Source organism: Petaurus breviceps, unplaced genomic scaffold, assembly GCF_028583685.1.
Source record: "Petaurus breviceps papuanus isolate PSGF00001 unplaced genomic scaffold, PetGlider_PUasm1.0 185, whole genome shotgun sequence".
NCBI lineage: Eukaryota > Metazoa > Chordata > Mammalia > Diprotodontia > Petauridae > Petaurus > Petaurus breviceps.
In genome coordinates, this window is record NW_027185797.1 from 8827489 (window position 1) to 8854481 (window position 26993).

General features: G+C 40.8%; 1 protein-coding gene across 1 annotated transcript; it reads right to left on the reverse strand.

Annotated features, from left to right (window-relative positions):
* Positions 1 to 1307: 1307 nt before the first annotated feature.
* DAZL (deleted in azoospermia like) lies at positions 1308 to 19596 on the reverse strand. Its single transcript, XM_069088244.1, has 11 exons — positions 19515 to 19596; positions 16687 to 16833; positions 16357 to 16448; positions 13087 to 13138; positions 12571 to 12634; positions 12323 to 12462; positions 7708 to 7779; positions 7006 to 7056; positions 5887 to 6000; positions 4771 to 4869; positions 1308 to 2355 (listed from the first exon to the last, which is right to left on the reverse strand). The coding sequence occupies exons 1-11, from the start codon at positions 19515 to 19517 to the stop codon at positions 2302 to 2304; spliced, it is 888 nt and encodes a 295-aa protein (XP_068944345.1). The 5' UTR covers positions 19518 to 19596; the 3' UTR covers positions 1308 to 2301.
* Between the last annotated feature and the right edge of the window lie 7397 nt (positions 19597 to 26993).

Genomic DNA, 26993 nt, shown 5'->3' on the forward strand with positions numbered 1-26993 from the left:
CCTTATAAATCCACTCCTTTCCCACACTCTCATCTCCCTCTAATAGTGCTACTGATATGCCAAAAAGCTCACTATAGCACAAGCTACTGTATTAAAAACCTTCCCTTGGTATAAATTTTTGGTCCAGTTAAGATTTTTTCCATGAAAAGGAGTATTTAATTTTATAATGAAAAGCAACTGAAAAAGATTTATTTCACTTAAACCTTTATAGTCAACTTTGCTACTAAACTGAATACCTATATGGCTAAAAATGTCAAAGAAATATGGCCCACCAGCTAATTCCACCATTAATCATATACAATAAAGTACCTGTAGTAATAAGAAGTATCAGCACTTTTGAAACTGGGTTTCTCAGTTTCTATTGGGTATTTTAATATAAATTAAATGCCAGTCTCATACTTTGAGAGCATGCTTGTTTTAAATCATTATTTTTGTTTGTAAGCATTTAGAACCTTTTACATTCCTGTGTCAATCTTTTCTATACATTAATTCTTCAGAAAATAAGGCCAAAAAAAAAGTCATTGCCTCCCTTCCCTCCCCTTCACATTCATTTGTCCTTGAGGTATATTGGGGCAATAGTGCTGAAGAACTGAAGCACAACCTGGAATGAGGGGGAGTCTTTTTCCTAGAAAGATACATGCAGCAGTAAAGGAACAGCAAAGCTTGCATCTGAAGGTAAAAGACAATTTCAAATCCTGGGGAGAATAGGCACCTGGGTTCTTTAGGTGACAGGATTTCCCCATCCTTTCTAACTTAGGAGGTAAAGCATCAAAATTCAGGCTTGTAGAAGTCAAAATCAATGGCAGCTGTATTCGGACAAGAAGAAAATTTTCAGGAAGGCCCTCTTCACGAAGGCTCTTGTTCCAACTCATGGCTATGGGAGGCCAGGCTATAGACAGAAGCTTCCAACTAAACATATGCTGGCCTGTTAGCTCACCACTACCTTCACAAGGCTTACTGACATGCTGACTGTTCAGACTGCTGACTCTTGGGTTTCAAATCCCTTGTCCCAGGAGGAAATGTATCCAGATAATTACTACACTTAGAGAAGAAGATAGGATTATATCTATTGAAATAGACTGTCCTCTTATCACCTATTACAATGTATAGAGTCCACTTACATCTGGGAGAGAAGCATCTCATTTACCGAAATGTTGGATATAGATTTTAACCCTTGAGTGCAGTACTCCAAGGTATATGCATTGAACTACCTATGAGGTGATTTTTGTCGGTACTAATATTTTCTATTTTGGGCCTATTTTACTTAAAAAAAAAAGAAAGAAAATGCAATAGGTTAACAAACAGAAATAAAATTTATTTGTTCCATGACAAATAACTAAAATTGTTTTTATAAAAGCAATTCCCTTCAGATACTCTGATTAACCTTTAAGTGACATAAAAAAAGCTTCAGCATCCTTTTTAATGCCAATATTTTGCACAATTTAGATATAGCTATTGAAGTAAGTTTTAGCAGTAAAAAACACAGAAAAAGGAAAGAAAAACAAAGAAGAGAAAGAAAAGTAACCCACCGAGAAGCTTATGTATCTAGTAAGATTTGGTTAGTATCGGTTTTTAAAATTACATCCAGAATTTGAATTACCCTAATTGCCATCCCAATCAATTACCTACTGTTGGACTCCAGGTACTTTGTAAGCAAAATTGAACTAATAAACATAACATCCAATGATTGGATTGTTTGTAGAGAATCTGCTATATAATACTGGGTTTAGAATTGGAAGTCTTCAATTAAGCTACAACTTTATATATTTGGTTCCACTGATTAAAAATGCAGTTTTAAAAAGTCTGCTTCTGTGGTAAATTTCAAGAATTAAATTATAAACACAAAGCACTGTATTGTAAATATTGTACTGCTGAAGAGGTATTTGTTGGAGATTAAATGCTAAGAATAGTCAAACTGTCAAAATTCTGACCTTTCAAAACACTAAGTTTGTATAAAGCAAAATTTTGAAAACCAACATTTGCCTTTAAAGTCTCAAAAACATTTCAGTACCAGTTGAAGCACTAACATGTAAACCGTAAAGTTACACCTGTCCACTTCAACTGCGAACTCAACATAGAACCAATTACTAAGTGAATATCCAAAGTAGAATAGTTTCAATGCAAAATAAACACAACATACTAATAAAATTAACACAACTTGCGCAGAAAGTCTTGCAATAAGTTGTCAAAAAATTCAGAATTAACTTTCCATAATAGTGGAAAACAGGAACTCTCTGTATCTTCGTAATACTCAAAAACAGTAACTATTGTCCAAACACTGGAAGCTTCAGCAGAGAGGATTCAAACGGATTTAAGCACAGCCCTACTTCTTCTAAAGTGATGTACTCTTTTGTCCTGGAAGAAATATACATATTCCATTTACTTCAGTGAAAAATTCCTATTATTGATATAACCTAAAAAAAAGAACAAGATTATAAAATACTACATTTGAATAATTTTAACAAAATATTATTTATAAAACCTAATATTTTAACATAATTTAGGTCATGACAGACTATATAAATGTTCGGTTTTCTTTCAAAAAACAGAACCTCTTAGAAGAATTAAGAGTATTGTCAAATACAAGTCCTGAACACCTTTCAGATCTAAGAATCTGGCCAATCTGATTTATCTATTCAGTTAAAAGCAAAAATTACACATCAAAACTTAATTAAAGAGGAGGGTGGCTAGGTGGCGCAGTGAATAGAGCACTGGCCCTGGAGTCAGGAGGACCTGAGTTCAAATCCAGCCTCAGACATTTAACACATACTAGCTGGGTGACCTTGAGCAAGTCACTTAATCCCAATTGCCCTGCCGTCCCCCCTCCAACAAAACAAAACAAAACTCAGAGAGGACACTGAAATTAATAAGTATCATTTTAAACAACCAATTAATGAACAGTCAAAATTGTTACTGATATTAATATGATTATCTATTTCTGCTGGTCAGAACTTCCAATTATTTTTAAATAGTTAAAAAAAGCAACAACTAAAGAACATCCGGCAGAAATCTTCCTTCACATTCCTTCTTAAATTCCCATTATGTTAAATAAATAAAAGTCTAAAGTTTGATTTTTTTTCCCCTTCTCTAGGATGGAGATCCAGAGAACTTTTATAGGAGTGAAGGGGAAAATGAGAATATATGGAAATAATTTTTAAAATGTGTTCTTTCCATAGGTAGAAAGAAGCTAGTACACTACACATGTATCCTACCTCGAGACTCCTTACATTTGCCCTAATTTCTACTGATGACAGGATACAGGGTCCTAAGGAAGGGGAGAGGCAGAGACCACTAGTAAATACAGTATTTTTGCCATTTAACAAAGCTGACTCAACTATGTCTCTCTTTCTTCAAGGACTGTGGCAACTTTGTAAACCTTAAAATACTCTATAAATAAATGTAAATGATACTCATATGAAGCAGTCAAAAAACAAACCACCAACCCAAGTTATATTATGTCAGTAAGGTTCCCTCCTAAAAATCCGTTTCCTCAGGATAAACTTCTATTACACTGAAGTAATAGCCTCAGCATCAGGAAGGATTGTAGATGCTCATGAACCTTAAAGGAAAACTTACTTGAAAAGCTTTTCCCTCCCGTTTTGATCTTTAAAGAGGTGTAGAACTACTTATTCATCCCTCCCTCCCCCTTGCCCGTCTACAAGAAAGTGAGCCATCTTGTACACCTTCTGATAAAGCTATGGTCTGATAGAAGCAACCAGAAAACTTACATAAGCTGTTACTGGAAAATAATAAAACAGCCCACAATTCCATGGCATTTCCTTCCCAGTCTCATGACACAGTGCCATTTTCACACATGATAAAACTGAAGCAGAGGTGAAATCATCTGCCAAAATTGTCCAGAGCAGGGCCTCTACATCATGTCAACCCTAGCTTTTATAAAGTAATATTCTCACTCCCAAGCAAGATTAACCAAATTTAGTCCTGCTAGGGGAGTGGCTGCTTTCATGAGCCATGGCCTCTTTAGCATTGCAAGACCTTTTGGGGATTGAGGGAGCCCATCACTGTAAGGGGAATGGCTTCCAGGAGGCAGAAAGACACAGAGAAGTAAAGAGGGATGCTGGCTCTGTGGGCATGTTAGGCAGAAGTCATTCATCACCCACGGTCCCTTGTCCATGCATGTAGTAGGAGAACAAAGACCTTCTCCTTCCACTGAGTTATGGCACCAAAAAAAACTGGCCCAAAGCACAATACTCTGTAATGCTTGCACCATGAGTTTCTTAAGTGAGTCATCATCCCGCTATCACATTCATAAATTCCCTTAGAAGAAGAGATCTGGGAAGTTCAATAGAAAGGCTAAATGATTTGTCCAGTCTTGTCAAGTGAGTTAGGAGGAGAGACAAGACTGTAAGTTACGCCTAGACTTCAAATTCAAACTTTCAGCTTCTATTTTTCCCTCTTAATAAACTCATTTCACCTTCCTTCAAAAGAACTACTCAGGTTTTCCCCTGACTAATCCATTTATAGCCACCACATTCTGTACTGTCTTCCACATCTAGACCTAACAATCTCTTTTGACTCACTTCTTCCAAGAAGGCTTTGGAACATAATCTATCACTGCAGGCTTCTTCCCTCAGGACAAAGTTTTAAAAAGCAAAGTTTTAAACAGTATGCTGCTGGGCCTAATGCTCACTGTGATTTATTTCTTTATAAGTGAGTGTCTCCACTTTGACCCCAGCAGCCAGAATATAAAAGGAATTTTTTAAAACTTTAAACAAATAATAATCTTTTTGCAAATTTCTCGCTTTGTACCTTGAAGTAGTCATCTTGTGTAGCAAGAGCGCTTCTCAGTCTTGTCTCGGGATTAAACAAGCAGGACACCACTGTCTGTATGCTTCGGTCCACAGATTTCTGAAACACAGTGCTTGTGAGTGAAAGGCTACACACACGGCTTCTATTCAATGCTAAAAAAGATCATCTTCTTAAAGTTTAATGTTCCTTCCATTCTAAGATGTCTGACAGTCACGGGTACTAACAAATGTCACTAAGTTCTACTATTAAAAGCTTTTAACCATGACTTTTTTCTTAAATGTTCTTAATAATAGCAATTGAAGACCAACCTTGGTTTTTCCAGAAAAACATCATGTTACAGAACTCAATACTTTTAGTCTCAAGAGTTCCAAAAACATTAAAAACTTAAGAAAATAAAATTCCATAAGCAAAAGAGCTTAAAGGGTTTGTTCTGGGCTTTTTTGTTAAGTAAAGAGTAATCATGAAATTAAATCAGTTTAACATCTGGCTGGATAAATACTAAATACAGGCCAGCAAAAATCCTAACTTAAACATGACCCTGAAGCAAAATTTTTGAAGCTACCAACTTATTTTCTTCTGACAAATGATTATGTGCTTAATAAATGATTGTTAATTAGTTAAGACTGACTGTGGGAAAGGGGGGAGGAGGAAATAGAGTGGTAGTGCTCTAGACAAGTAATTTAATTGGTTTAAGAATTCCCCAGTCTGGAGATAATTATGTGCAGTTTGTCATCCTAAAAGAGCTACCTGGGGGACCTGAGAGGTTAAGTGATTTGCCTGTGGTTACAAATCTAGTTCAATGCCAAAGACAGAATATGCACCCAGGTCTCCCTGACTCTAAGGTCAGCTGTCTATTAATGAGTACTGTCTCTCAACACTACAGATAAAAGGATGACAATTTAAGGATAAAAAAGGATTCAAGAAGTAGTGGCTTACATGTTCATATTGAGAACTTGGGCGTTCCAAACTCTCATATGCTAACTTACATGATTAGAGTTCATCTCTATGGCCAAAATTTGGGTAAAGTTCCTAATTTCACAAGGATTATCATAGGGTTTTGGTGACTATCAGAATGTAAACGGAGATGACTATTTCAGGCTGAAATCATCCCCTTGCCTTTTGTTGGCCATTCCCGGAGTTCTGTGTGACCTCATGGATGGAGCACTCTGTTTGCAGGACTTCAGCTCCTGGGTCCGCTTCACTGCAGTGATAATTCACAGCTGTATAAGCCTACATTTAAAACAAAAAAAAAGAATCATAGGTGCTAAAAGAGATTTCTAATATCTTCTCTTCCAAAGTATGTGCTGATGCTACACTTTAGTGTACTAAAAATAGTACGTGCCCATGCTACAATTTAGAAGGTTGACTTCATAATTTGATTGAATCCCAATCCACATTATTCTTTTTCACAAAATTTATTTTAAGTGAAGTAAAAATCATCTTAAAGGAGAAAAAACAATCTTCCAGCTAAGAAAGCCAGCCTAAAGAACATGGTATTTGAAAAATTCACCTAAATTTCTATCTAATCAAATAAGTAACTAGTACTGAAGCCAGTATGTGTCCATTTATTATACACATAACCTAAACAATATGTATGTACATGCATGTGTGTGCATGTGGACCAGGGATTTCTTTGATAAAAAGATAATATACACAAGCACCTTTCCTATCATTTGCATAGAGAGTAGTCTGAGTCATTGAGAGGTCACTGATTTGCTCATGGTCAATGCAGTCAACATAGGTCAGAGGGAATACTTGAATACAGGTCCTCCCGGCCTTTAAGGCCAGCTCTCTATCCACTATACTCCATGTTGTATCTGTATTCCAGAGATAATGACACATAGCAGATGTATCTGACCCTTCTAAATCATAATTCCTCTAGATGCAAAATCTACCACAATGTTACATACTTTTCTCGTACTTTTCAATTCAAATTTTCCTGTCATTTGTTTTTTCTTTGTGGCAAAAAAAAATGAGCAGAGACAAAAAAATAATTTTAATTTTGAGCCCTCTATTTAGATTGTAAACTCATCAAGTAATTCAAAACAATGACTATGTGCAAGATACTAGATGCTATTTAGGAATACAAAAGAAACTGGTGACAACTCCTACTATAGAATGGCTTACAAATCTAGTTAGAAATTCAATTAATGAAACAGTCAACAGATAACTAAACAAAGTTCTATAAAACACCAAGGAAGATTAGGAAGTTTATATTTTGTGAATTCCCCTTACCGGAGGTATAACATAACTCCTTTGTTCCCCAGCAGGCCATTGTGGAGATACCTTAAAGCAAAACAAATACTTATTTTGAAAATATTTCTTAAGTATCTAACAACTTAAATATAGTTAGTTATTTATCGTGTTTATTAAAGGAGAATTAAAGAAAGTTCATGTAATTTTCTGTAAATTCACACTAATTTTTCTCTACTTTTTGGAGTCAGGTTGTAAGCAGACAGCATGGCATAGTTTCCTGAATTTCTCCCTTTAGAGGAGGTCAATATATGACAAATATTCACAGACAGTCATCTCAAATCAGGGATAGCTGACCTAACTGAACTTCAATGCTACAAAGGAATTAGGTAATAAATTTTATTTCAACCCCTCCTTGTGGAAAAAAAAAATACAGGTCAAGCATGCTATACTAGATTAAAGTATAGGTGGGAAGAGTTTTTATGAAAGCACAAAACTCTTCTTACACAACAGAGGAGAACTCAACATATTTTCTAATGTACATAGAAATTTGGTGAAGGGAGTCAAACTTCAGAACATAAGAAAGAGCATTCTTCAAATTTCAACTACGAAAGCAGCATATTTCATTCCTGTTTTTGGCACACTTCCCTCATTAAAAGGGAAAGCTATCTGGGAAAAAAATTAGCATCAAGTGCAACACCCCAACATCGAAAGAATATAGCTGTACTTTTAAAAAATAGTTACCTGATAGTTATATATAGGTAGCTGATATCCAGTGATGAGTTGGACTGGTGAATTGGGGTAAGGAGGATATGCCTAAAAATAGAATATAATTAGTTTTTCTATGACAGGGTACAATTAAAAATTTTTTTGTAAGAGGCACATTTCTAAATTAAACAGACTTGTAAATTTGAAAAATCTAGGCATGCTCAATTATGTTTAATATATACAAAATATACAAAAATAACAACTATGGTAAGTAAACTTGATTCAAAACAGAGGGAAAATGTTTTCATCATCAAATGTCAGCCATTTTCCAGGGAAAAAAAGAAATAAGCTTGTGAATCAAGTGACTGACTTCCAATAGCAAAAGCAGAATTTCAGATGTCCGATGACAACCTTAAGTCCTTTGTAAATAGTGGGCAGCAAAACTAGGAGTCTTCAATTCACTATCATGCCCACCCTACATTTCAGAGAGATCGTTTTACACTGTACTTTTCTCACCCAATTCTTCTAGCTTTTCCAACCCTATGTTAAGTCTCTCCATTGTCCTTAGACAACCAGCAACCTTAATTCTTTGGAGATTACATGAATTGCTGCCTGATGAGCCATTAAGAAAAACACTTTTTAAAAAGACAAGCCTTTGTTTTAGGGAAAGGTGTCACGAGAAGCACTGTATGATACAATTTCTAAAGGACAATCCAGTTTACTCCACTCAATTCTTGGCTTATTTCGCTAATCCATCTGCATTATCTATCCAAGATATAGGTACTAATGGACCAAATTTATGGGTTGTCCATCCAAATGTATCTTATAGTACAGAAAATAGGAATTCTTCATCCATTTGTGTGTGTGACTAATTAGAGCAAACTTGAGTATCTATAGATCTCATTCAAGTAACCTTCCAAAGCTTGAAATGGACAACACAAAACACAAGGAACATCCACAACACCATCTCTAAGGAATCTCTCTTCTATTTGAATTATACATAGAACATTCTCCCACTGACTTAAGTACTATAGGCAAATATGTCTCCCTGCTTTATACTTCACTATGTTAATAAGCAGGTTAAACAAAATCATCACTCTTGTTATAGGCTTTAAGCAATTTCATATTATTTTGGTATATGTATTCAAGATGCCCTTTTGGTCTCCCAAATCAAATGTTTCCCTAGTCAATAAACATGGAGAGGTGAGATCTTCTATTCCCTACACCTTTCACTAAAATCTGACGAAAAATTAAAGTTTGCTATGTACTATTGTTTATGAAAAGCTGCTTGTACCTCCCTCAAACTTTCAACAAGGATGCTCAAAGTGCACAAATTTTTCTCATAAAAGCTTTGTAGCAAGACGGAGTATGCATTTGATAGTTATTCTCTTCGTAACTTTCTTAACTGTGGTGTCTTCTGTGCGCTCCTCTATCCTCCAACTCTACTCCCAATCTGTTTTCTTTCATGGTGTTTCTAGTTCTTAATGCAACACACAACCAGACCAGAAGTTAAAGTCTAAAGGCGGTGGAACTGACAAAGGTGTTTGTTACTGAAATCGTTATATATCCTTCTTTTCCATTTTCATCTGTTTCTTGTTATCTCCCCATTCCACCTTTATTGTTCTGAAGATAACTTTGCTTAACTGTGTTTCTCCACAAGCTTCCTACAAACTTGTTTTTGCCTCCACTGTCACTTGTGTCAGAAATCAGTATCACGTATAATCTTCCACCATCCTCTCCCATGTAACAACTAGCTTTTACTCTTAAAGTATACTCCTTCTTACTTTCATCTCTTTGCTTGCTAAAGCAGAGCTATCAAGTGTTTGCTGTTGGAAGTCATTGTTCTATAGTGATCCTTAGAATATGTTACTAGTATTTCGATGCCTGTCCTTTCTTCCATTTTCCATTTCCTAGCACAGGTAGCTTCTTTCAACTCAACAGGATCAAATTGTCATTTGGATGTAAAAATTATCCCCTTCTTTTCTTTTTTTTTTTTAAAGCTGTCGGGGTTAAGTAACTTGCTCAAGGTTACATGACCAGTTATTTCTGGTGTGGTGCTGAGTATCTGAGCCCGGATTCGATCCCAGGTCATCCTGACTCTGGGGCCGGTGCTCTTACTCACTGAGCCACCTGGCTGCCCCTATGATGGTCTTTTTGCAAATGCTTATCCTGAGCACTGCAATGCAAGATCAAACATTCTTGGAATGTTCTTTTCTTCTTACTCTTTGGACCCATGATACAAAGCCCACTCTGCCAACTCCTTTATTTGTCTTTCCAAGAACCCTAAAGCTCCTTACATTAAGGGCAACTTTACTTTGTCTTATGGTATCATTAATATGGAGAATCTCACATTTGATTATAATTCAATTATTCTACTAAACACCCACTCTGCCACTGAAAAGGCAGCATTCATTTAGGAGATAAAAAGCTAAGAATGTGTGTAGATAACCTAAAAGCTGTATGGTTCTTAGCATCCACTAGACCCTTTACTCCCACTGTCATCATCACTGTCTTATAGAAGGCAATACTATGCCTTTGCTAAAGTAGTCATGGCTTTGTCATCGCCAGAGTTCATTTTTCATAGACGTTGCCTTCAAGAACCCAGAATCCTAATGAGGCATCGGAATAGTATTTTGTGGAGATTCCTCTACATAATAGGGTTTTAAAGAGTTTTTCTTGATTATGACAAGTGGCATGCACAAATCAGTCAAGAATGAGCAGGCACCTCTTCCCCAAAATGCCACAGACAGAAGAAACTTTTAAGCTATAGTCAAAGTAAGGAAAGCAACAAGAACAGAATAGGCCTGTTTGAATAAGATGGTGTGATGTTAACAGAGAAGTGCTGCTCAATTCCAGTTCTGCTTCCATCATCTTCAGCAAGCAGAATAGTCTTTATACTGACAAACTTTGGGCACACATTGGAGAGAAGGCAACTGAAGGTCAGGATAGGGAAAGGGCTCTAGCTACTTTTTAAATGTCTTCAAATTTTGGGGCCCAGGCAACTCAATTCAGAGTATAGAAATAACTCACAGAAGTGATCACTAGTAGTGTTCTTTGAAAAAACACCAAAAAAGTAAAAGCCCCAGAAGACGACTAACAAAACTTTATTCCAATTTGTAAAATACAAAAAAAAAAAAACCTATACCTAAATTTAATTTCCAATTAAATTCTAGAATGAATTATTAAAATGATGCCTGTGAACAGTTAAAAATATAGATCTACTAAAAACCAATCAGATCAAACTAACCTCATTTTTTTTTTGAGGGAGGGAAGGCAGGGCAATTGGGGTTAAGTGACTTGCCCAAGGTCACATGGCTAGTAAGAGTTAAGTGTCTGAGGCCAGATTTAAACTCAGGTCCTCCTGATTCCAGGCCTGGTTACTCTATTCACTGTACCACCTAGTTGCCCCTAACCTCATTTCTTTAATAGTATTCATTAGAACAATTCAGAGAAATACCACCTTACATAACCATGTCTTAACTTTTCCCTAAGACAGTGAAATGTGGATCAGATGAGAGTACAGCCAAGTAGATTCACCACTGAAGGAAACACTGTACTCAGAGTCCTAGGCCTTTTAACATTTTTAATCAACAACTTGGTTGAAGATATAAAAGACACATCAAGTTTTATAAACAAGTTTTACAAGCTTGGAGGAAGAACTGCTAACACAGTAGATGAAAGAAATAAAAACTCAGTAAGACTTCAACAAGTTACTAGGAAAAACTAAGATGACTTAAATATTTAATGTAGGACTTTACATTTAATTCTATTAAATTTCAACTATATGAGTATGGAATAGTGCAGATTTCTGGTTTGGCAGCAATTAAAGCTTAAGAGGATTTGAGTCATTTTACTAACTGTAAAACTCAGTATGAAACAGAGGTATAATGTGATTTCTGAAAAAAAAACTAATGAAGCCTCAGGTTTTATTAATATAAGGACCCATTTCTGATAAAGGAAAACAATAATATATCATTGTGATCTGAATAGCCAGACTCTATGAAGTAAGGCTAAATTCTGAGAGCTCCATGTTTAATGGTGACATTGACAAACAAGATCATGGCCAAAGGAAAGCAATGAACAAAGGACCTGGAAATGATCTCTTGAAGACAAGATCACATGGAGACATAACAGTTGTTGTAAAACATTTAATGCAGTATTATGTGAAAATGGGAAGGGGCGGCCAGGTAGCACAGCAAGTAAGAGCACCGGCCCCAGAGTCAGGATGACCTGGGATTGAATCCGAGCTCAGATACTTTAGCACCACACCCAGAAATAGTAATCTTGAGCAAGTTACTTAACCCCAATTGCTTTAAAAAAAATCATAAAAGAAATCATGACCCCAGAAATCCAATGGGTAGTTACCACAGGGAAGCAGATTTTTAGGGCAGGATAGGGAAACGACTCTGTGACAAACAGAGGTCTCCAGAAATGGAATGGGATCCCTTGTGGGGTAGGGAGTCCCTCTTCATTTGAAGTGCTCCAGCAGAAGCTAGGCAAACTTCTATCAGGGATATTAAAGAGGATATTTCTAAAGTAGGTAGCAAGTTAGACACATGATCCCGAAGGCTCCCAGATTTTTTATTCCATGATTTTGAATTACAGTAATAGATGAAGAAACTGAAAAACTGAAAGCTCAGATAACTTTTACCTGGACATACTGAGTGATGGGGTTCATCATAGCTGGAGGCTGCATGTATGTCTCTGTGTTTGGATTACTCCAAACACTATGAAACTGTGGTGCTGGTGGCGGGTTAAAAACCAAAGGACGTGGCTGCATGTGATAGGTACCTTCAAAAGTCAAAAAGGCAAAATAATAATTTCAACATTTGAAAAAACTATTGTTTTTTCAAAAACAACCAAAAAACTCTTCCCAGAAACTTCTATATATGTACTCACATAAATTTTGTTTCCTGATTGCTGGTCCCAGTTTCAACTTTTTACCATGGAAATTTATCTGTGACTGGGGGAAAAGAAAGAAGTTGTTTTCCCAGTGTCTTTCCTAAAGATGACCATCAGTCTACTATAGGGAGCTGATGGGAGACCTGAATAAGCTATTCTGCCCCAACAGGACCCAATGCTTCCTGAGCAGACAAATGTGGGAGGGTCAGCTAAGTGAAGCTCTACCACTACTGGCAGCTGCTCTTACTTCACTGAGTCTTTTCCTTTCCCAAACAGAATATATGCACAAATAACAATTCTTTCTAGCCTGGATCCAACCCTTCTCTAAAACTGGGGAACCAACTATAGAGAAATGTTTAGGAATTCTGGCAAGTTAGTAAATGGTTTAAATTTCAAAAGTAAAGGATGGACAGAAACGATTTCTTTTTACAAATATATGTAAATACTTCAAAGGAATCAAAATACCATTACCACCAAAAGCCAAAATAAAAAATTTTTAAAAAGACTACTTACTTCTACTATTTTCTGCACATCCACATCATTATAAAACGAAACAAATCCATAGCTAGAAAGGCAGATTAAAGATGATTAATAGGATATGTTATCACCATCAAGCAATTATAATTTTAGGAACTTTCTCCCTCTCAGGTTTTATGAAATCATATCAGATAGAAATGAGGAGGTAACTTTTGGGAAGAATTCTTAATTCTTGAGATATCATCCTGATTTTATATGGGAGGAACCTATCTTGGACTGTCTTCATATTACACTTACTTCTCTGTTCTCTACAATCCATAATTAATACAATTTAGGTGCCCAGGAAATATCTATGGATTGACTGTAACCTTAGCTTAGACTACTAGCTCCCTCCAAGTCTAAGGCTCAAGGGTTATTTCCTAAAAAAGACCTTTCCTAATTCCCCCAGGTTCATACCCCATCATGACTTTGTATAGCTCTTATATATTTATTTACTTATCTGTGTTTGTTTTATGTCTACCCCCCCCCCAATAGAATAGAAGCTCTTTGGATTAACTACCAGTGCCCAGCACATTAAATAGGCTATTTTAATGTTTTTAAGCAGGCTATTAAAAAAAGTTAAATCTCTATTTAAAATCTTGCTCTATTTAAACCCCTTCTACCGTATGATACTATTCTTCATACACCCTACTCCCAACCTCACATTCTTTCACTATTAATTTGAAACTAGGAATGTATAAATATATAGAACATTGGGGGTACTTTATAAATGTTAATTTCAATAACTATTAATTAAACTGCTAAAATACAACTTTAAAAACTAATACAGATAAAACTTTATAGTCTCTTTTCAATTAGTGAACTGATTTTTCCACTTAGGAGAGTGCTGGTAATATGCCTAAGAAGTCATTTATTTACAAAGCCCAATCTTAAGATTTCATGTCCAGGAGTTCTCAATCTTTTTTGTATCATGGAGTCTTCCCTCCCATTCCTCCATGTAGTCCAGTGAAATCTAAGGTTCTTGGAATGTTTTGAAATGTATAGTAATGGGGCGGCTAGGTGGCACAGTGAATAGAGCACCGGCCCTGGTGCCAGGAGGACCAAATCCAGCCTCTGACCCTTAACACTTACTAGATAGATGTGTAACCTCGGGCAAGTCACTTAACCCCAACTGCCCTGCATTCCTCCCCCCCCAAAATAAAAAAAAATGCATAAAAATAAGATATATAGGATTACAAAAGAAACATTATACTGCAATACAGTTAACAAATTTTTTTTTCAAGTTCAAAGAACCCAGATTAAGAACCTGCTGATTATGCTGGAAGGATACAAACTATTATATCTGGACTTTGGCAAGGCATTTGGGAAAGTCTTTCATGATCATCTTTATGAATAAGATGAAGACATATAGGTTTGCCTGACAATACAATTAGGTGAACTGGAAGCCAGTTGAATGGTGGATCAGTCCTAGATCTAATGAGATCCCCTCATTATACAAATAAGGAAACCAAGGTCCAGAGCAGTTAAGTAACTCTGCCATTGACTGCCATGTACATAGTACAAGCAAGCAGAACAGAGCTGGGATTTTCTCACACATAACCCTCAGGGGGGAAATGGTTATTGGCCTATGTTTATGCACACCGAACTCTATTCTTTACCCACTCAATCTCAGTTAACACTCAAAACTACTCTGGTTACAATGATTTCTCCCCAAAAACCTACACAGATGCACTTTTTATAGTAAAGGGATAAAACAGAAGGTACAAGAGATGTTATTGGAAGCCTCTACTTCAGACTAAGGTCTGAGTCCAAAGAAGTTTCTGAGAGGCTAAAGAAAGTGTTAAGACAAGAAGAGAAAACAGATTTCTTGAATCTATAAAGGGTGACACATCTAACAACCTGACTAATCATGTAACTTGCTGAAAGAAATTCAATAATATCTGTCTGGAAAATTCCCCTCATATGGCAAATGTTCTGAATTAATGTTAAGAACAGTTAAAAAGAGGGCAGCTAGGTGCTGCAGTGAATAGAGTACCAGCTCTGAAGTCAGGAGGCCCTGAGTTCAAATGTGGCTTCAGACACTTTTAACACAAAACTGCCCTACCTTCCCCCTCCAAAAAGCAAAAAAACAACATAAACTATTTTGGTTTGATAGCAGATTTACAGACTATCTAAAATGTAAAACAATGAAAATTTTAAGTAATTTATCATTTGGAAAAAAGTTTTGTGATTATCTTTACATATAAGATAAATAAACGTATTCAACCAACAGTACAATTAGGTGGATTTGAAATTGTTCGAAATGATCGCTCCCCAAAGTTTGGTGGTTAATGCATTGATGTCAACCTGGAAAAGGGATGGGCAGAAATCTGTCCATGGGCAGATTATCAAGATTTTATGCAAACCAAGTCAAAAAAGAAATCTCATCAAACAAAACAGTTTTCTAATGGAAATGCCAATTATGTATTTCCCCCCCAAAGTCTGCATTACTACTTGAAATAATTTGTGATATTAATAAGTCTTTGTTCAAATAATCTCTCATAATTTTTAGTCATAAGTACAGAATTGAGAGATTCGATTATGAAAAATTGTGAAAGAATTTTATAATTTCAAAGGAAGTACTTTTCATAGTAACTTCCTTATGAGTTGGACACTTTCAAATGGAATCATAAAGAGTTATTTAAGTGAAAGAAACATGTGACAAAACGTGGAGGAATGGAAATTCAAATTGTTCTGTCAACTTACCAGGCAGAAGGCAAGTTACAGAAAAAGAGAAGAATCTAGTTTACTTAAGAGTTTGGAAAGGGAAATACTAGGTATTAATCTGTTCAAATGTATTTTCCCAACAAAACAAAGGCTAGTGGAAAATCTTTGAAAATAGGGTTGGAAAGGGTCCTTACAATATACCTGTATCAAGTCACAAGATGTTTCGAGATTTTTTAGTTTGTTTTCCTCAAACGTGAACTATGTTTTTGTCCTAAAGTCACATAAAGGATTATGGGAAAATTTAATGCATTGTAGTACATAGGAAAAAAAAACATAACATTATTAATTGAAGGGAAAATATAACTAAGCTTGGAGTAGCAGGCATTTATGGCTAGATATCAAGAATCTAAGCTACTTCAGCTATAACATTGGCAAGGGCCAGGCTTTTGCATCTAAACAGTAACAAAGCAATGAATCACGTAGTAGTCTGATTTCATCGATGTAGCTACAAAGGTACTAATTTTAAGATTTGTTTCTCTACTGATGTCAGTAACATCCATAGACTTTCACTCAATAAATTAGGAAACATGTCTTACTTACCCTTTGGACACACCAGTTCGATCAGTGATTATCTTCACTTCTTTCACTGAACCATATCTAGCAAAGAAGCTTCTAATTTCTGTTTCATCCATCTATGAAAAAGAATTTAGCTTCAAAAATAAAAATTCTGCGTCCCAAATTCCCAACTGAACTATAAAAAACAAGTCCTTCCTTCATTAACCAAAAACTGCACAAAGCTTTCTTCTCAGTGGTTTTCTGATCCAGTTAGTCAAACAGAGAACCATATCCAGATTTATATTAATTTTATACAAGGAATAAACCCCACAAGGCTCAAATCCTATTAACTACTAAGAATCTTGAATACCATACCCTAACATCAATTCCACCAACAAAGATGGTATTTGGCATGATTTTGCCTTCTGGTAAAACGTATCCTTGGCTGGCTGTGGCTGATGATGATTGGGTGCTGGCTTCTCTTGAGATGGTTGAATTTGGGGTCTCAGGATTTGCAGCAGACTGTAATTTGAAAAAAGAAGAGAAAGTACACATATAATAACTAGCCACAAAAGAAAAAAATTATTCAAAGTAAAATAAAATTCTAACTTACATTTAAAAAACCAAATGTTTTCATGTAAATAGCCTCCATTTCTAAGTGATCCAATCACAAGACTATCTTGGTTAAACAAATTAGTTTTAAACCCAGGTCCTAAAAGGAATCATGCCATGGGCAAATACGTATTTTAACAAATGTAAGAATGGTCCACAGTGGGCCTAAGATATTTGGGGGCTGCTGTTGCGCATTGCCATCCCATACATATAAATAATAGTATTTTTTTCAACATGAAAACTTTGAGAACTGGTAAAAAAGAAAACCATAAAGACTAATTTAAAAAATTATGTGTAACGAAAAAAGAGGTTATTATTTAAAAAGATTTTCTGTTCTATTTCAGTTAACAAGATTTTTGTTTCAGTAAAGTCATAAAATAGACATGCCAAGTCCTAAAAGAAATCAAGCTGTGGCTAAAGGAAACCAGGCATTATGGCATAAAAGCCTTTCCTTCCTATTTGCCAAAATTACCATGGTACTTGAAAATATAACTCTTCCCTCTGTGTGCTAGCTATGTTTTGGTACTTGATGGCAGGATCATTATTACCTCATACAGGTGCCTGCTTGTGCTCTGTAAGGGGAGCTTATGACCCTCTTCCCTATTGTGATATGCCAACTGTCTTTGAGTAGCACTTCTAAAAAAGTTACAAATCAATTATATCGATAAACCTCAATTTTTTTCATTCTTACAATCTTTAACGAGGTTGACTGGAAGAAAAAATGTTATTTCTACTTCCCCCAAAAAGGACAATGGGATACTGAAAAGAAATCAAGTCAGTGGCAGACCCAAGATACATATACACAAAATGTTCTTCCCATATTATACCATAAGTATAATAAAAACTGTTCAGACACAGAATTTAATTTTTCTAAAGAATTTTTTTTATATTTCTCCTTATATAATAAAAAAACTTGCTTGTAAAAAGTATTACAAAATAATTTCAAGGTGAATAATTCAAAAAACCTAGCAATAGCTTCTTAATTTCTCTTTCTGGAGGATGTTATTTCTATTCAGCTTGACCTCCAGATCTCAACAGTTATCAAGTCCTAAATGTAAATCACTTTAAATAGCAGGAGGCTCACGGCTTTGGCTATTGAAGAACAAATGGGGACAGACATTGTAGTGGTATGTACTATGATAAAGTATTAAGTGAAACATCCCAGTACTTGAAATTTCACGACGCCAGGAATTAAGAGTTCTTAATTTTATTAAACCTAACAGCATCAAAGAACTTCAAAGCCGACCCCGGCAGCAAAGCTGTAGCACCTGCCCTAAGACCATCTCCAATGGCACACAGCAGAGGATGCACATAATTCAGGGAGAGGCACCGAGCTGGGAGACGTGGGGACGCCCCGGAAAGAAGGGACGCTGCACACGACGCGCTTTGATAATTAGGCCTCCTTTGGTTTCCCCGCAGATTAACTTTCCTGTCCCTTTTCTCTTGCTCTGCAGGCGAGCCTCCGGGCAGGCAGCGCGCGGCTCGTCCCGGCCCTCGGGAGGAGCCGCAGGCGGGGTGGGGGCCACGCCTCCGGACTCGCACTACGCCAGCCTCGCTCTCGGCCTCCCCGCCCCCCAGCTCTGAGATCGCATCCGCCCGGGGGGGTCTATCTCCGTCCTTCAGCTCGATCCGGCATAAATGCGCCGCGCCCCCCCCCCCCCCCCCGGCTCTCCGCCAGCGCAGGCCCCTCGCAGCCAGCAGGTGGCGCCCCAGGCTCACAAAGCGGCGGAGCCGGGCGGGGCTAAGGCGGCGCGCGCACGGACGCACACACACGCGGGGAGCGCGCAGGGCGGGCACATGCGGGGTCCGGCATCGCCACGACCCGGCCTTTGGGCAGGCAGCGGGGACAGAGGGCGTCCCGCTCCCCCTCCCCCAAGCCCAGCCGAAGCTAGGTGCTGGGGCGGGGCTCGGTTAAAGGCGGGAGCGAGCGCGGGGGCCACGAGGACGAGCCGCGGACTTTGGGGAAAACCGCCTCTGCCCCCCCCCTCCCCGCTAGCGGGGGCTCCCGGAAGCGCCGGAGGCAAGAGGGGAAGGGGGGGGCCAGAGGGGCTCTGTTCTCCCTGAGGGAGGGCTGCAGGCCCCCAGCTACTGGTGCCCCCCCGCGATTATTAGGTCATAAAAATCACCAAGTTAAGGGGGGGGGTTCAATCTGCTTTGGAAAAAGGGCCGCTCCCCCAATATTTCAGCGTGGAACTCCCCGGCTTTCCGGCACAATAAAGTCCCCTTCTAGTCTAAGGGACACCCCGCAAACACCCCCAGACTTGTAGGATGTTTCCCCCCTTAGCGGTCGCGGCGCCCCGAAACCCAGGTTCAAACGCTCCCCAGGCCTCACGGCCCCCTACCCCCACCGCCTTTTTCTTTTCCTCAGGAGTTTGGGAGAGTGGGGGAGGGGAGGCGAGGTCACCCCGGGTTGGGGGGGGGGGGGTCCCAGGGAAGGCTGCCCCACATGGCCGCTGAGCGGACGGGCACAGACCTTGGGCGTCGGCCCAGGCCGCAGGCCCCGGCGCCGGCCTCGTTCGGGCGAGGCGCCCCGTGCCCTTCTCCCTCAGCGGCCCGAGCGGTCGAAGGCCCCTGGGCTCGGTCTCACTCACCATGATCTCGGCCGGCGACGGCAGCGGCGGCTCCCGCGACGATTAAAGCTCCCTCGCTCCCGAGGGCGGGGTCGGTGTGGGCTGAGGCGGGGGGGAGATTAAAGCCCGGCCCGATCCGGTCCGCTCCGGCCTCCGCGCCGCTCGCTCGCGCTCCCTTCCCCGCCTGCCCTCGAAGAACCCGGCGCGTCCCCCACCCTGGCCCGGGCTGACCCTCGGTCCTCCCTGCCGCCCTGCCCCGCGCCGCCCCCCAGCTGCGCCGCCCCGCACTGCACCGCCGGCCCGGCCCGGCCCGGCCCGCGCCGCTTTCCGCTGCCCTCCGCACCCTCGGCCGCTGCAGCTCCGCCGGCACACTCTACAGGGCACTACTGCTGCCGCTGGCTTTAGCGAGCGCCCGCGTCCCACCACCTTTTCGGCCCGGGGGGCGCGAGCTAGGGGCGCCACGGAACAAAGGTTCCCCCGCCCGCTGGGCCCGGCCGAGCTCTGCCAACGCCGCGCAGGTTGCCTGGAACGGGGATGCCCGGACACGGCAGGTGGACACCAGCGGAAGCCAGGAGCGGAGGGGGCCGTGAGGAGCGGTTGGGGGGGGGGGGGGAGGGAACCGCCCAGTCCTGGCCTGAGCACCCTTCAGCGCCTGGAGTGGAAGCCCGTGGAGGGCAGTTCGTTTTCCTTGGGTGGGGTCTCCTGGGCACCCGGCGCATAGTAGGCCCTCCCTAAATGCCCCTTCTAGTGGAAGGGCAGAGGAGGCCCGAGGCCCAGGAGCCATTAGAGTGTAAGCTCCTGGAGGGCAGGGCCTTTCCCTCTTGGCTCTGCCGCCAGTACGGCCCCCAGCAGAGGCCTCACAGGGCCACAAAGAAAGAGTTTTTAGGAATGAGCCTGGGGGGCCATGTGAGGAGGGGGAGAAGAGCCCCGAGTGGTCCCCGGGCTCCCGAGGCCACTTCTTGGGGTGCAGGCTGGCCAGGGGTGAGAGAACCCACCGGGAGGGGGACTCTGGATCCAAGTGCACACAGTAGGTGCTTCGTGAGATGAGTCAAAGAAGAGAGGGCCTCATGCAACCCTGAGCCCAGGCTTTAATGCTCCATAGAGGGATGGGATTCCCCCCATGAACACCCCTCCCTGCAGGAGTGTGCACATGCATGATTGGTGGTATTGAAGGAGATGCTGGGCATCCCGAAGGAAAGCCCAAAGGCGGCCCTGCAGAGGAGTCAGCCAGGGAGTCTGGTGCAGAGCCTGGCACACCCCATGCTTTTTGGTTTTTGTTTCTTCTTTCTCCTGGTTTCTCCCATTGGTTTTAATCCTGATTTACAAAATGACTAGTGTGAAAACAGTGTTTAGTACCAATGTATAAGTAGAGCCTGTATCAGATTGCCCCTTGTCTTGGGGAGGGGGAGAAAATCCTATGGAAGTGAATGTTGAAAACTAAAATAAATTAATTTTTAAAAAGAAAGGATTAAAAAGAAAAATGAATAAATTAATTTTTAAAAAGAAAGGATGGAGGGACAGCTAGGTGGCACAGTGAATAGAGCACCAGCCCTGGAGTCAGGAGGACCTGAGTTCAAATCTGACCTCAGACACTTAATATGTACTAGCTGTGTGACCTTGGGCAAGTCACTTAACCCCAATTGCCTTGCCTTCTCTCCTCCAAAAAGATAAAAAAAAAAATGTTTTTTAAAAGGATGTCAACAACATTACAGTACAGTTAATGTACAGTTAACAGTAACTGTTAACAGTACAGTAGCTGAAAAGAAAAAAAAAGATGGAAAGGAATTAGAAAAATACTCATTTTGTGTGGCTACTTTCTTGAGTACCAACCCTTTATACAACTTTTGAAGATAGGTAACTTTTTAATACTTTAGATTTTAATGAGTTTTTTTTTCTTTAAATATGGAAACTGAAGAGACAAAATTGCTGCAGGCTTAAATTCTAAATGGCTGCTGGGATGACCAGAAGGTTTAGACTTCCCTAGATCCTCCTTTAAAAAGCAAACCTCTTTTCAATTCAGCCCAGTTGTCTTTGCATAACAAAGGCAGGAGGAAACCCCAGCCTTGAGACTATTTCCTGCCCTCTGGGAGCTTACCTGTAGTCATTCACACCTCCTTGAGGGCTATGTTAATTGAAATTGCCCAGGTCAATTTGAGCAGATTAAGAAACTGGAAGATTTTATGGGGGCTTTAAAAGGAGAGGCAGGATAATTTTAGAGTTTGGTGGTACTTTAAGGGATGGAAATCCTGATTCTGGTGTCAAAAATTGGGAGGTTACACTTGAGAGAGAATTTAGTCTCGTGGAAAGAGGGATTTGGAGTCAGGAGAGACCTTCCTCATTTCCCACCTTGGTGCATCCCTTGGTCACAGTTTCCCCACCTGTCAAATGGGAATAATAATCCTTGTACCACCTCCTGCAAAGGAGTGTTGGGGGAAGGTTTTGTAAACCTAACTTTGATAATTGAATTGTTTCTGTGGCTCCAGAGAAAATTTTACAAATAATGCCCTTAGGGGAATCACAAGTAATGTTTTTTTTTTCTTTTCTTTTTACAATCAATGTTTGAAATTAATATTTGGAATTATATGTCAAGTCAGTAGGGATAATACAGTTTCCTCACTGTACCTGTCTCAGCGTTAAGTGATCAGTGATTAGAATAGGAGTGTGCCGAGGTTTCCATTCACCACTTCATGGTGGAAATTGATTTAAGTGAGAAATGCTATTATTAGCATATTCAAAATTTTATGGAGTTTTGGAACATATTTAATAATGTGTTGGGGTTCCCGCTTTGATTCCAAGGCTAACTTTTAATTCTGTCTAATTGCGATGTGCTAATGAAGCCTTTGACTTCATAAACTTTAGGATTCTCTAAGTCACTGCCTAAAATCCCAGCCTCTTTAATTTTCTGAGAATTGATGACCAGCTTAAGAGATTTTTAGCCATTTCGTACCTGATGTTTCATATAAACTCATTGTGGCCACGATTTAGCTCAGCGGGGTCTTAACTTGAAATTCTCTCGGACCATTGTTGGTGGGGGCGGGGTGTCTGTGAACTTGGGTAGGAAAAAAAATTACATTTTCATTTTCACAAACCTCTACCTGAAATGAAGCATTTTCTTCAATTATTTAAGAACATGATTCTGAAAAAGGAATCTGTGGGTTTCACCAGACTGTGGGAGGGATCAGTGCCTCAGTAAAGGTTAAAAACCTCTGCTTCAGACCTTTATCGTTTTATAGTCTGTGCTTCTCAAGGGAAAACTGGGTTGAGAAATCAGCTCCTCTAGAACCCTTGCAGGGGTGGGTGAGCCTTACTACCTTGCTGACTCATTGCAACCTTCTTCCAGTTCACCTTTTAACCCCAGTGACAATCCTAACACTCACCCCAGTCCTTTAGCCCTTACCTCCCTGAGGCTGGGTTTGGGAGTAGGCCTGCCTGTCCCTAGCAGAAGGTCAGTTTTTTGAAAGGATCCCCAAGAAAAAGAGAGGAGAGAGACAGAGAGAAACAGACAGGAACAGAGAGAAGAGACAGAAACAGAGAGGGATACACAGAGACAAAAAGAGAGTGAGAGAGAGAGATATGGAAGAGAGGAGAAAAAAAGAAAGGCGAGGAAAGAGGAGGAGTGAGAGAGAAAGCAGAAAAAGGAGAGATAGAAGAGGAATGAAAGAAAGAAAAAGAGGAGAAACAGAAGAAAAGAGAAAGGCATAAAGGAGAGAGAAAAGAGAGGACAGAGAGAGGATGTATAGGAATGAGGGAGAGAGACAGAAAGAGAAAAAAGAGAAGAGACAGAAGAGGAGAGAAAAGAGAAGAGAGGAGAGGAGTGAGAGAGAGAGAGAAGGAGACAGAGAAAAAGAGGAGAGTGATGGGAAGGAAAGAGAAGAGAAGAAAGAAACAGGGACAGAGAGACCAAGCACACTTTCATGGCTGATTCCCTCTGGTCCAATCCCTCATTTTACAGATAAGGGCACTGAGTTTTGGGGAGGTGAATGGATTTACCCAAAGTCACACAGGTAGTAAGTACCAGAGGAATTTGAACCCAGGTTCCCAGACTTGAGAACCCAGTGCTTTAGCGGTCATAACACGTCTCCTTAACACTTTTGTGTCCAGACACAGAAAAAGCAATGAGAATAAAGCTGGATCCCTCTAGGTGTTTTCTAAAATGCTTTCTGTCTTAGTGAATAGAGCACTATGGGTCTCCCACATCTGATGCATACTGTGTGACCCTGGGGGTCTCAGGTTTATTTTTTTATTTTATTTATTACTTAATTAATATTAATATTTATTTATTAAGCACTAACTGTGTGCCAGGCCCTGTGCTGAGTGCTCAGGATACAGATATAAGTAGGCATGCCGGCCCCTGCCTTCACAGACCATATATTCTTTTTTTTGTTTTTGTTTTGTTTGTTTTTACTTTTGGAGAGGGGAGGGTAGGGCAATTGGGGTTAAGTGACTTGCCCAAGGTCACACGGCTAGTTTTTGTGTGTATGTGTCAAGTGTCTGAGGCCAGATCAGAACGCCAGTCTTCCTGACTCCAGGGCCCATGCTCTACTCACTGCGCCACCTAGCCACCACTGGACCATACATTCATATGGGGACAACTACATATCAAGGGTGCTGGGAGCGCAGGTACTAATCTGTCACCCAATATTGCCCCCCCCCCCCCCAGGCAGTTGCTAAGAGAACAGCCGACAGTGCAGGGGCTGATCTGCTTCGGCAGAGGGAGGTTTTTCACTTGAGGATTTTGGATACCAGTGAAACCATGGCTTCCAGCCCTATCCTCCTTCACAGCAACTGTGTATGATTGATATCGAAGTGCGGTTGTCATTTCCATTTTACAGATGAGGAAACCTGGCCTATTGATGATAATTCTTCAGTTTCTCCCTGGCTGCTTTCCCTCCTCCCTACAAATAGCCCCACGGCTCCTCCATCATCCCTCTATCCCCCATTAGCCATCCTCCCAGATCCCTCCTGCCCTTTGTGGCTAAACTGCCTGAGAAGCAGTCCCTCTTCTTCCTCTCCCTTTTCTTAACCTTTTGTAGTCTGGCTTCCAGCCTCATCCTTCAGTGGAAATGGCTCTCTCCAAAGTTACTACCATCTCTAAGCCACCAGATCCACTGGCCTCTTCTCGCCCTTGGCAGCCTCTGCCATTGTGAGTTACCTTCTCTCTCCCTGTTCTGTGTCCCATGGCTCCTCTGTCACCTCTGTTGGCAATGCATGATGACCACGCTTCTCCCCAAGGCTCAGTCTCGGGCCTTCCTCTCTTCTTTATGCTGCCTTGCTTTGTGATCACATCAGATCCTTGGATTTGATGACTAGCTTTGGGCAGATGCTTCTCAGATTTCTGTGTCCAGCCCTAGTCTGCCTCCCCACCTCAGGTTTCATGTCTCCAACTGCTTGCTGGACATCTTCACCTGGAAACCCCATTGTTGTTGAGTCATGTCTGACTTTGTGACCCCGTGGACCACCCTGTCTGTGGGCTTTTCTTGGCAAAGATACTGGAGTGCTTTGCCATTTCCTGCTCCACTGGATTAAGGCAGTCAGGTTAAGTGACTTGCCCAGGGTTGCACAGCTAGTAAGTGTCTGAGGCTACATTTCAACTCAGGTCTTCCCAACTCTAGGCCCATGTTCTATCCACTGAACCACGAAGCTGCCTAATGAGCCAACCAAACATCTTCAGCTCAGCACGCCAGGACTGGGCTCTTATCTTTTCCCCCAGACCCTCCTCTCTTTCTAACTGTCCTGGCACAGTCAAAGCTGGTACCATGTGCCTAGTCACTCAGGCTTACAGCCTGCTATATCATCCCCATTCCTCATTCTCTGGAACCTGCCCCCTCCATAGCCAATCGGTCACTAAGTCCAGTTGTCTCAACCTTACTAACGTCTCTCTTGTATGCTCCTCTCCTGACATTGCTGCTATTCTGGGGGGCCCTCATCACTTCACACCTGGACTATGCACAGACTGTGCTCCCTCCCCTCTGACTGCCCCTGACATCCCAGGGAAACAGCATAAAGTGGGGGTCAGCACACTGGACTCAAGTCTCACCTCGGCCATTGACTAGCTGCCACGACCCTCTATGGCGCTCCCTCATTTTTATGGTGGGGCTCAGACCAGAGAATGTCTGAGAAACACTTGGCAATCTTGAAAGCTGCCAGTGGTAATGTCACACAGCTTCAGGCAGGGGTTCTCCAAAGGGGCCCCTGTGAGCTTGGATGGGCACCACCTCACTGCCTAAGGGACTGGACTTGTGATCTCATGGATAGAGGGAACTCCCACCATGGGACAGAGGTGGCATCTTTTTTGAAAGTTACGTTTTGAGAGCTTTGGCTCCAGCCCTGAGGCCCAGTGACCAATGGAACAGGGTCACACAGCCATTATGGGTCAGAGTGGGGAGATATATTTACTTATTATTTTATAGGCTGTAATCATCTGCCTCCCATAGCGGGTCACTTAGTCATTTGAGATCTCTGAGTATCCCTCGAACCCTGCCTGCACCCAGGAGGCATTTAACAAAATGCTTGTGGAACTCTGTGTCCCTGGAGGTCGTTGGCCTGTGACTGGGAGCTGGGGCCAGAGCTTAGATCTCTGGCTTTCCCTATCCAGTTTGATTTTGCTAGACCACAATGGGGGTTTGAGGCCACAAACTTCCAAATTACAGCTTAACATTTCTCATGGAGAATTTCATTTAAAGTTCCTACTTGTGTAAAAATAGGGTTGGAAACAAACAAACAAGCCCAGCGCTATGTGGCTTTGCTTTGGTTTAATGGGATATTGGGGTTTTTTGGACATCTCATTAGTCACACAATTCATTCCTGGAAAGGAATTCAGCACACTCCCCCCTACCCCTCAGGTTCAAATGCAGAGGACAAAAGCTGATGGGGAAGTATAAAACTTAGGGGCTGCTATCAGTGGAGACTTGTTGTGAGCCATGTTTGAGGCATGACTGTATTTTTTTAAACCTCTGATGATTTTATACCAAGCAAACCAAATTAAGGTAGATAATCTTCTTTTAAAAATTTGAGTCAAGATGTGAAATCTCATTGTGAGTGTCTCACCTTAGCCCAGACTGGATGAGAAAGACTCCAGATGTCACAACCAGTCCACTGATGAATTTTAACTAATAAAAAAGGAGATTACTCTTGATTTTGATTTTAGATGGAACTAATTGATTATGAGTTCATGTGGAGGAGGAATTGATCGTGATCTTATAGCTAAGACCTAAAAGCAATTTTATGTTATTTTTGTCATTGTGAGTAAAACTCCAGGGGTGGGTGACCAAGATGTAAATCCCACAGCTTTTTTTTTTACCAGGTTTGCTTTGTGGGGCACAGCCTTCTGGTCTTTGAAAGCAAAATGTTTTTAGGGACCTTGGACTCGGAACATGTGATTTCTCTTAAATTGGAGTTCACAGCAAGAACTGACTTCAGAGGGATTGTCACGGGGGGTTGGTTACCAGATCCACCACATACGTGAAGGCTGATGCTCTGTACTGGGCCAGACACGAGAAG